This window comes from Salvelinus alpinus, chromosome 4 (assembly GCF_045679555.1).
Source record: "Salvelinus alpinus chromosome 4, SLU_Salpinus.1, whole genome shotgun sequence".
Classification (NCBI taxonomy): Eukaryota; Metazoa; Chordata; class Actinopteri; order Salmoniformes; family Salmonidae; genus Salvelinus; species Salvelinus alpinus.
Genome location: NC_092089.1, coordinates 69,125,444 through 69,136,980, shown reverse-complemented (window position 1 = coordinate 69,136,980; position 11,537 = coordinate 69,125,444). Strand labels below are relative to the sequence as shown.

At 43.5% G+C, this 11,537-nt stretch overlaps 1 protein-coding gene across 1 annotated transcript; it reads left to right on the top strand.

The window, feature by feature from the left end:
• Positions 1–6,830: 6,830 nt before the first annotated feature.
• LOC139574267 (acidic fibroblast growth factor intracellular-binding protein B-like) lies at positions 6,831–10,365 on the top strand. The gene is made up of 11 exons (XM_071398682.1): positions 6,831–7,207; positions 7,389–7,473; positions 7,602–7,800; positions 7,888–8,014; positions 8,201–8,301; positions 8,386–8,519; positions 8,681–8,789; positions 8,979–9,042; positions 9,318–9,404; positions 9,553–9,650; positions 10,017–10,365. Exons 2-11 carry the CDS (start codon positions 7,389–7,391, stop codon positions 10,084–10,086), a joined length of 1,074 nt encoding a protein of 357 aa, XP_071254783.1. The 5' UTR covers positions 6,831–7,207; the 3' UTR covers positions 10,087–10,365.
• Positions 10,366–11,537: the final 1,172 nt, after the last annotated feature.

The following is an 11,537-nucleotide window of genomic DNA, read 5'->3' as shown; positions in this document are numbered from 1 at the left end:
ACCTCCAGCAGGCCACAAATGTGCATGTGTCAGCATATGGTCTCACAAGGGGTCTGAGGATCTCATCTCGGTACCTAATGGCAGTCAGGCTACCTCTGGCGAGCACATGGAGGGCTGTGCGGCCCCACAAAGAAATGCCACCCCACACCATGACTGACCCACCGCAAAACCGGTCATGCTGAAGGATGTTGCAGGCAGCAGAACGTTCTCCACGGCTTCTCCAGACTCTGTCACGTCTGTCACATGTGCTCATGTGCTCAGTGTGAACCTGCTTTCATCTGTGAAGAGCACAGGGCGCCAGTGGCGAATTTGCCAATCTTGGTGTTCTCTGGCAAATGCCAAACGTCCTGCACGGTGCTGGGCTGTAAGCACAACCCCCACCTGTGGACGTCGGGCCCTCATACCACCCTCATGGAGTCTGTTTCTGACCGTTTGAGCAGACACATGCACATTTGTGGCCTGCTGGAGGTCATTTTGCAGGGCTCTGGCAGTGCACCTCCTTGCACAAAGGCGGAGGTAGCGGTCCTGCTGCTGGGTTGTTGCCCTCCTACGGCCTCCTCCACGTCTCCTGGTGTACTGGCCTGTCTCCTGGTAGCGCCTCCATGCTCTGGACACTACGCTGACAGACACAGCAAACCTTTTTGCCACAGCTCGCATTGATGTGCCATCCTGGATGAACTGCACTACCTGAGCCACTTGTGTGGGTTGTAGACTCCGTCTCATGCTACCACTAGAGTGAGAGCACCGCCAGCATTCAAAAGTGACCAAAACATCAGCCAGGAAGCATAGGAACTGAGAAGTTGTCTGTGGTCACCACCTGCAGAATCACTCCTTTTTTGGGGGTGTCTTGCTAATTGCCTATAATTTCCACCTTTTGTCTATTCCATTTGCACAACAGCATGTGAAATTTATTGTCAATCAGTGTTGCTTCCTAAGTGGACAGTTTGATTTCACAGAAGTGTGATTGACTTGGAGTTACATTGTGTTGTTTAAGTGTTCCCTTTATTTTTTTGAGCAGTGTATATAGAGAGAGAGAGAGAGAGAGAGAGAGAGAGAGAGAGAGAGAGAGAGAGAGAGAGAGAGAGAGAGAGAGAGAGAGAGAGAGAGAGAGAGAGAGAGAGAGAGAGAGAGAGAGAGAGAGAGAGAGAGAGAGAGAGAGAGAGAGAGAGAGAGAGAGAGAGAGAGAGAGAGAGAGGGAGAGGGAGAGGGAGAGGGAGAGTACCAGTCAAAAGTTTGGACACACCTATTCATTCAAGGGTTTTTCTTTATTTTTTACTATTTTCTACATTGTAGAATAATAGTGAATACATCAAAACTATGAAATAACACATATGGAATCATGTAGTAACCAAAAAAGGGTTAAACAAATCAAAACATATTATATATATTATTATCAAAATATTAGATTTTAGATTTTTCAAAGTAGCCACCCTTTGCCTTGATGACAGCTTTGCACACTCTTGCCATTCTCTCAACCAGCTTCATGAGGAATACTTTTCCAACAGTCTTGAAGGAGTTCCCACATTGTATGCTCAGCAGTTGTTGGCTGCTTTTCCTTCACTCTGCGGTCCAACTCATCCCAAACCATCTCAATTGGGTTGAAGTCTGCAGTACTCCATCACTCTCCTTCTTGGTCAAATAGCCCTTACACAACCTGGAGGTGGGATTTAGGTCATTGTCCTGTTGAAAAACAAATGATAGTCCCACTAAACGCAAACCAGATGGGATGGCGTATCGCTGCAGAACGCTGTGGCAGCCATGCTGGTTAAGTGTGCCTTGAATTCTAAATAAATCTCTGACAATGTCACCAGCAAAGCAACCCCACACCATCACACCTCCTCCTACATGCTTCACGGTGGGAACCACACATGCGGAGATCATCCGTTCAACTACTCTGCGTTTCACAAAGACAGCGGTTGGAACCAAAAATCTCAAATTTGGACTCATCAGACCAAAGGACAGATTTCCACCGGTCTAATGTCAATTGCTCGTGTTTCTTGGACCAAGCAAGTCTCTTCTTCTTATCGGTGTCCTTTAGTAGTGGTTTCTTTACAGCAATTCGACCATGAAGGCCTGATTCACGCAGTCTCCTCTGAACAGTTGATTCTTGAGATGTGTCTGTTACTTGAACTCCGGGAAGCATTTATTTTGTCTGCAATCTGAGGTGCAGTTAATTGCTGATTTCTGAGGCTGGTAACTCTAATGAACTTATCCTCTGCAGCATAGGTAACTCTGGGTCTTCCTTTCCTGTGGCGGTCCTCATGAGAGCCAGTTTCATCATTGTTCTTGATGATTTTTTTGTAAAAGATGGGCCTTGTTGTGTTTGTGTCTGTGTATATTCCCTCTGAATTTAAAGGATATTAAAGAACAAAAGAACAGTGAGAACAGTCTTCTTCAAACAGTATTTGTAACAGCCAGACGTCTAGAGCTCCACGAGGGCTCGGATATCATCTACGCATGAAGTCTTCCTCTCTCTGGGGAAGCCAAAAGCCTTCTCCACCAGATCCTGCTTCTGACTCTTGATGCTGTTCTCCTCACTGTGCAGTCTGAGCAGGCTAGACATTACAGCCTCCACCTTGGAGCTGCTCCTCCAGTTCTCTGAGAGGTTGCTCTCCTCCTCCTCTTCTTCTTCTTCCTGAGGAAACTCCACCAGCTCATTGGCATTGATCTGGCCTCTGCACAGAGGGCACCGCGTCTGCTCCTGCTCGGTACGTATGACCTCTGCGCTGCAGAGTCTGCAGTAGACCTGTGTGCACAGTGTGTGGTGAAGGGCAAAAGGACAGTCCAGACACACAGCACACTCCTCATCAGAGCCACTGCCCAGCACCAGCCTCAGCATCTCTATCAGATGCCCTCTCAACTCTGCAAGAGTCACAGTTACCACACCTGTGTGTTTAGTGGTCTTGCCCAGTAGGGGTAGCAGCATAACTGTCTCAGCATGACCAGAATAACCAAAACATCCGCGTAGTTCCTGAGGAAGGACCCCTCCACAACGTGCCTGCGGATGGTGGTGCGTCCCTCTGTGCGTGCCATCACCACCTCTTCTATACTGATGCTCCTTTCCGACAGAGAGAACAAAGGCTGCCCACACACATGGCTGGTCTTTGTACGACGCAGCGTGATACACTTCACCAGAGCCTGCAGGTTCTGAAGGCCGGTCTTGTCCCCCTATTGTGACAGGTTTCTATATGACTCTGTTTTACCATTCTCTCACGTCGAATGGTTTCAGACGCAGAGACGCCACCAGCATCCACAGATCCCTCTGAAATGACAAAAACTTAAACACTAAGTGGGGATGCAAATAGCCTGGCTAGTCTATATTAAACAAGGTTGTCATGCGATGACAGGGGATGCCCTAGTCCAATTAATGGTAGGCTTTATGTGGCTAGAAGGCCTATGTGTAGCTATCTGCAATATTATTACCCCCCCTTTTTTTACTCTGCTCCCCTACTGGGAAATCATAATTTTCCGATTAGATTTAAAAAAATATTTTGGCGCAATTACTGTAGCTACATGTGCTTACCTCTATGCGGCACAGACTTCAATCTGTGAGACTCAATGTGTGCTCACAGTCTCGGGGCATGATATGGGAGGGGGCAGACGGGACAACGATACAATTGGCATTCTGGCACTGGGATAAAATAATAAAACTATGCAGCTATCAGCAGCTTTAAAAACTGTGATATGCTGTCAAACACAAGCATAAATTACAAATAGTTTAGTAGATGAGTTGATAACGTTAGCTAACAGTCGCTCACAGCAAACAGGACTCTCAGTGATGATAGCTACTTTAACAGGCTAGGTTAGTTAATGTTAGCTTGGTAGATTATAGCCACGTTAATGTTTGATAGCAATAACAAGCTAGTATACATCTACAAAGAACTTAGGTAGCTACACCAAAGACATAGCTCAAAGTGAAAGGCAAAATGATAGCCTAACTGAAATTCCTTACCATCATTTCTGCCGACCAAGACCACACACATGGAAAGTTTGAAATCACAGCAGCCAAACAAAATCAAATAAAATTGTATTTGTCACATGCGCCGAATACAACAGGCGTAGACTGTGAAATGCTTACTTACCAGCTCTTAACCAACAATGCAGTTTTAAGAAAAATAATAGTTAACAAAACATTTGACTAAATAAACTAAAGTAAAAGAAAGTTACACAATAAAACAACAATAACGAGGCTATATATACAGGGGGTACCGGTACCAAGTCAATGTGCGGAGGTACAGGATACTCAAGGTAATTGAGCTAATATGTTCATGTAGGTATGGGTAAAGTGACTATGCATAGATAATGAACAGCGAGTAGCAGCAGCGTAAAAAAAAAGGGGGGGGGGGGGGGGGTCAATGCAAATAGTCCAGGTAGCCATTTGATCAGCTGTTCAGCAGTCTTATGGCTTCGGGGTAGAAGCTGTTAAGGAGCCTTTTTGACCTAGACTGGCGCCCCGCAACCGCTTGCTGTGCGGTAGCAGAGAGAACAGTCTATGAATAGGGTGGCTGGAGTCTTTGGACATTTTTAAGGCCTTCCTCTGACACAGGAATCAGGAGGATATAATTATGGTCAGATTTGCCAAATGGCGGGCGAGGGAGAGCTTTGTATGCATCTCTGTGTGTGGAAAAAAGGTGGTCCCTCTGGTTGCACATGTGACATGCTGGTAGAAATTAGGTAAAGCGAATTTAAGTTTCCCTGCATTAAAGTCCCTGGCCACTAGCAGCACCGCCTCTGGATGAGCATTTTCATGTTTGCTTATGGCCTTATACAGCTCGTTGACTGCCGTCTTAGTGCCAGCATTGGTTTGTGGTGGTAAATAGACAGCTACGAAAAATCTAGATGAAAACTCTTGGTAAATAGTTTGGTCTAAAGCTTACTCTACCTCAGGCGAGCAAAACCTTAAAACTTCTTTAATATTAGATTTTGCCCACCAGCTGTTATTGACAAATAGACACAGACCACCACCCCTTGTCTTACCGGAGGTAGCTGTTCTGTCTTGCCGATGCAAGGAAAACCCAGCCAACTGTATATTATCTACGTCGTTGTTCAGCCACAGCTCAGTGAAACACAAGATATTACTGTTTTTAATGTCCTGTTGGTAGGATAGTCTCGAACGGAGCTCATCCAGTTTATTGATCAGAAGATCAGAAGTGTCCAGTGCGAGAGAGGCAGGTTGAGGTGGCTAGAGTAGTGCAGAAGATGTCATATGCTGAAACAGTGAAGAAAGTAGAGGAGGGTGGGTCAAGGGTGAGGTATCCTGAGAGGATTCCTGTGAGTAGTAGATCTGTGCTAGCACAGAGGGATAGGCCAACGAGTGATATACAGTATGCTTCAGTAAGGTTGGCTTCTTAGCGTTCATAGCAATGGTTGTCAATTGTACCACAAAAATGGAACGTGAATCACAGAGAATAGATGTTGTGGTGGCAGCTGCAGAGAAGTATTTGGGTATACCAGATTTGACTTCAGAAAAGTTACAGGGTGTGTTGACTGGTGGTGTCCTGTTCTCCCAGGCCTTTGGCATGGTGCAGTGGCAGATAGGGTCAAAGTAGTGAAATGTGTAAGGTAATTAAAAATATATTTTTTATTTTATTTTTCCCGTTTCCCCTTTTGTATCACAAAGTGTAATAGATGCAATGTTCCCTCTAAGCTGTGCGTGTGCATTCAGGACTGCCGTGCAGAGCACAGAAGCCCACAGAGAGAAGCATAAGATTGAACTTCACTCAACTTCCTAGAGTTTTCCCTGTTAGGTAGTTAACACTATCACCGTTTCCCTTTACTGTGGCAATTGTGATCGATTAAATGCAATATTAGCTACTTCAATTCAACATCCCGAAAACAAAACAAACTGTGCAATAGATTTTCTTGTAGGCAGAACGCATCAGAGTAGGATTCTACTGCTCATGACAGCATGTAGTCTAGACAGACCGGTGCTGCATAACCAATCAGAGCTGCAGTAGGCCTATATGCAAATAGACCATTGCCATAAATGAATCTGTGCCATTTACTTAGGACTGGACTGTGTTTACAGCTGTGGTCTTTAGTAATGTGCTTGTTTTGAGATCAAAGCAAGAGCTGCATGTAGCCACCTGTGCACATTTTGTTCATATCCTTTGCTAGTTAGTGACTTACCAGCCCAGTTATAGATAATTTGTAGTCAGCAATAGGGGAGTGATTGCTTCCTACATGAGCACAAAACATGTACATTTCTGTCTTAAAGGGGCAGTGTTGTATTTTGAGACGGGCTTGAATAAGCCAATAGGCAGAGGGTAGAATAATTTGTCTGATTCTCTGTAATAATGGTATGGGAATAATGTATTTTAGTTTGTAAAGTGGTTTCTTGCATCAAACAACACAAACATTTTCAGTCACCTCCTTGTCTGAAGGACAAGTGGATAAAGGTTAATGTCAAGCCCTGCATGTTTTTTCTCTCTCAAAAGTCTCATGGAATGTAGTCCTACATTGAACGACACACATTGGCTGCTACTGTAGGCTGAATGATAGAACAGCTATTTCTATGTTAAAATGTTATGGGATGCATTTTCTCCATTGTTTATTATTTTAGGCCACTCTGTTAGGCCTACATTGTGATCAAATAGCCACAGTAGCCTACTTGGCCACTGTTAAAACTGTAATTTAAAGTGGGTACAGCCGCATGGTTCACAGTAAACGTGCGCTGGAAGTTGCACAGAATTTTCACAACGTTCAAGTTTGCTCTCAGCAGACCTAACATTTGCTCAGTGACGTTTTTTTAGGGAACATTGAAGGATGTAGACTATAGTTCCTTTGGGGGCGGCAATGTACATATTGGATGCCAACCGACGTTAAACTCCACCGAAGAAGAAGAATTTACGACTCCATCTGCGTGACAAAACACGGAAGTGCTCAGCTGCATGGAAGCGAGTCTGTTGTTGACAGGTCTTTTCTGTCGTGTATTTTTTTTTTTAAAGGGCATCACTACAGCATTAGCAACGGATGGAAATGTCTCCTGTAGTAAATATATATTTTATATGAAGTTATTATTCGATATGTTTTTAGATACTAATTCATATTTCACCTGTTTTATCTTGGGTGATAATCGCTGGTCAACTCACTAGCCACCTTAACCAACGTTCATTTACCAATTTTGGACAGCCTATGGATTATTACTCTTAGTTTAATAAAACGTGCAGTATAACAATATAGAATATTGGAACTATAATTTAAAAGGGTAAGTATCTTCTTGTTTAGTCAGATAATGTATGTAACTTTGGTTAATATAATAAGTAGCTAGCTACCTTGACTAGATAACTTAGTATAGTAGTTATGGTTAATGATATTCCACAGGTATTGTGACAAGTTAAATGAAAACTTTGAAGCTTATTAAAACAATTTTTCTTGTTTCTGCATAGATGTCAGTTGAACTTGATGTGTTTGTGGTTAACACCACCATTATGGATGAGGAAGTCTATCAGTTATGGCTGGATGGCTACACAGGTTTGGGCCACAACATTAACCAACTCACACACATAGATATACTAGACACAGTCATCCATCAAAGTTATTTAATCAAATTCTCTATGACGTAAACCGTGAATCCTGTTACTTTTCTGCCCCATCCTCAGTGAATGGTGCAGTGAAGGTTCGTATGGAGGGAGGGGTATGGGAGGGGTGTGAGGCCAGTGCTGAGGTTCTGCACAGTGACACCATGGACCAGTACAGAACCTTCCAGATGTGTGAGCGCCTCCTACACAGCCCTGTCAAGCTGGCCAATCAGTTGTTGTTCCAGATCCCACCTCATCGCCAGGCCATGCTCATAGAGAGGTGCTCTACCAACTCCTGATACACATTTTTATATCGTATCTTCCTCTGCATTAAACGTCACCTAATCTGTCTCTCCTCTGTGTAAAGGTACTATGCGTTCGATAGCGTGTTTGTGCGAGAGGTCCTTGGGAAGAAGCTCTCAAAGGGGACCAAGAAGGACCTTGATGACGTCAGTGCAAAGACTGGTGTCACACTGAAGAGCTGCAGGCGGCAGGTAGCAAAAACCTAAGACGGACTCTCCCAATAACAATGACTATATCTCTGACCTGTAACATTAGTGAAACTGTCCTGCCTGTACAGATTCTATGAGCTACAGAGCTCTAGACACTGCAATTTTAAGGCCAAATGTAACTGTTTTTCTACATGTGGACTTTTCTGAATGATCACCTTTTTCTCCTAGTTTGATAACTTCAAGCGTGTATTCAAAGTTGTGGAGGAACTGAAGGGACCCCTGGTGGAGAACATTCGTCAGCACTTCTTTCTCTCTGACAAGCTGGCCAGGTAAGTGTAGAAAATAGTGGAATTTCAATCTTGTATCTATTTATTTTTATTTTTATAAAACTCCCCTGTGTCTCCTCTTCTCAGGGATTACGCTGCCATCGTTTTCTTTGCCAATAATCGCTTTGAGACAGGGAAGAAGAAGCTGCACTATCTTACATTCCAGGACTTTGCCTTCTGTGCAGGGCAGCTCATCAGCAACTGGACTGTGGGAGCATTGGGTGAGTCCCTGGTCTATCAGATCTGCAGTTGTGCAGTGCAATCAGTCCTGATTCCTTATGAAACCCGCATTATAATTGAAGTTCTGCAAACAATTATACGATCCCAGCACTGTAATATAATATGGCAACATCAGAGGTCTGAAGTAGTTTTGTGTTCTCAGATAACATGGTGGAAGACATGGACGTGGATCTTGAGAAGGAGTTCTTACAAGATCTAAAAGAACTGAAGATTTTAATCACTGACAGGGATCTGCTGGACCAGCACAAGAGGCATGAGAGTGTGGTTGATTTGTTATTGATCGCCTGATGTGTCTTATTGATTGGTTTTCTTTAAGTTCCTGTTAAGAATTCACAAAGATTTTTTATTTCTCTCCATATCATGTGTGTTCTATTATTACGAATGATAATATTTGGTAAGATCCCTCATGCCCTTTCTCCCGTCCCCTCTGCTCCACTCAGTTTGGTGTGCACGGCTCTCCGGGGGAAGACCAAAGCATTTAATGAGATGGAAGCCAACTTCAAGGTGAGTGACAACACATGCTTGTATTTATCCAACATGGCTGCTAGAGCTAAAACAGTCCACCCAGTTTCATAGGTGATGTCCAGCCTACCACAACAATCTGTAAATCAGTCAATAGTAAGTGTGGTAACCATGGTTATATGGGGTCAAATGTGCACGTACATTGTCTAATTCAATCAGTTCACTTGAGTTGAATTATTTCTAAACTGCAGTATAAAAAAGCTTTTAATTATTTGATAAATATTTGAAACAAACTCTTCTCTCTATTTTCGCCAAAGAATCTCTCCAGAGGCCTTGTCAACATTGCTGCCAAACTAACCAACACAAAAGAAGTCAGAGACTTCTTCATTGATCTGGTGGAAAAGGTACATTTATAAATCATTAGTAGTGTAGTAGTACATCTTTCGTCTCTATATTCAACACTGGCTCTGGGTTATGAGGCCAATAAGGTCTACAGACATTTCTGCTACCCATGAGACTGTGATGTCATCTTTCCACCTCCCTCCCTGCCAGTTTATTGAGCCGTGTCGGTCAGACAAATGGACAGCAGGAGACATGAGGCTCTACCTCACTCACTACACTAACTCTGCACACGTACTCGACACATTCAAGTGAGTATAATATAATTGTTATACATATTGTGCTGTCTGGCACTCATCAAGGTCACATAGGCTGTTTTATGTTTTTCTTCATATTCACATCCCAGTTGTCACCAGTGGGTGTCACTGCATCTTCCTCCACGTTTCTTTAAACTATAGTTACCTTGTTTCTCGAGCAGCCACTCTGGAATGTAGTTAACGGTTTACACAACCCTGCACCACGACACACTCAGCAAAGACATATTCATCGGACAACCATATTAAAACATAGGCCTCTCCTTAAAGTGAATTAACAAAGATCGCTCCATATTATGAACCTTGGCCAGTTCTCATAATGAGAATTTGTCTTGAGCCTTCTCTCTTCCTCCTCTCTCTCAGACACCAGGTGGTGTGGGACAGGTACATGGGAGTGATAAAAAGCTGCATCCTCAAAATGTACCATGACTGAGACGTAGACCTCGCTCAACTATCTACTCGGAGCTTTCTGTCCTCTTTTATATCGGAGTCATGTCTTCTTTCCCTCTTTCTGTCTGCAGTCATCATGTAAATCCTCCGCTCTCTCTGTCAGATGTCTTCCTCCTCTAATGCCAGTGCCCACATTTCTCCGTCCTTCGTGCCGTTATGCAGTTTTTTCCCCCCTCTGTCTCTTCGGACGACCTACTTTGCGACGTCATCATGTATATCACCTCATTTTTATTGTAAATAAAGTCAACTCATTTTATACTGACGGTGTCTCTGTGCTGATTGTATTGCAGATCTGTGAAGGAGATAAGGTGTGTATTTGGGCATATGTTGTGAGTGCTTGTTTGTGTTACAATGTCAGATGCAAAGTACTACGATTTAAAAACCGACGGCAGCTGCAGGTGTTGGGACCCTTTTGGTTTAATATAACGCTTAGATCTTTCACAGTTTTAACATGCCAAGAAAGTGGTTAGAATCTCATACACCCCAGTATGGATGAATGAATATTGGTAATGACTATATTGGGAATGCATCTGCATAGTAAAATGAAGCCTAAGTGAATTAGAGTGGATTATGAAATGAGAAGACCGTAGTGAATTGTGTCTGTGTGTGGCCGCTGGGGGTTGGGTAGCAGCAACGGGAGGGGGCGCAATTTGTCAGCTGGGGGAGGGTTGGGGATTTCTGACAGTGATGTCTCCTGCGACGACAGCTCTCACCCCCCACACACAAGCAACCCATGATTAGGTGTGTGTAATGACAATAATGACACTGCTCATTTCCATGTCAACTAGGAATTTGAAATTATAACTAACAATTTAGACACTTAGATAATAATATTGTAAAAAGGATTAACATATTTCTCTGTCTGTATACAGTAGTAGAGCTGTCCTGGAGTACACAGCTTTCATGTAATTGTTAGAAGGGATAATGTGTTGCCAAAGTAGTAGTACTGTAGTTACAACAAAACTGCTTGAAGAAATGGATGATTACTTCAGAGTCACTCTTTCCATGCTTTTACATATAAACATGTCTGTCTCTGTATGTCATCCAGAAAGGACCTCTAGTTTAAATATTTATTGGTAGTTAGAAAAGCTAACCACTTTTCCAAGAGGGCTTGTCTCTTTCCCTCTCTCCTTCGCAATTTTTTTTGTCCACATTCCACCAACTTCTCTCCCAAGCTATAAATATCTGTCTGTGTCAGATTGGACGGGAGTGAAGGAAACTAAGTGGCTGTACAGAAAGAGAGAAAAAGATGGGGGAGGTAAGGATAGATAGGTGGGGGAGTGAGTTGTGGAGCTGTGAAGGGTGATTTGAAATGAAACCAGGTGCGTTGCGTGACCAGTGAGTGGGGGAACAGGGGGGGAGGTGGGAGTATGTGTGTGAATCTATGTAAGTTGTTGTTCCGCCTGTGATTTGGACAGATTTGGAATTTGGGAA

Coding starts and splice junctions, on each gene's coding strand:
- LOC139574267 (XM_071398682.1), top strand. CDS start 7,389: ATGTCAGTTGAACTTGATGTGTTTGTGGTTAACACCACCATTATGGAT. Junction 7,474..7,601: donor ATGGCTGGATGGCTACACAG/GTTTGGGCCACA, acceptor CCCCATCCTCAG/TGAATGGTGCAGTGAAGGTT. Junction 8,790..8,978: donor CTGCTGGACCAGCACAAGAG/GCATGAGAGTGT, acceptor TGCTCCACTCAG/TTTGGTGTGCACGGCTCTCC.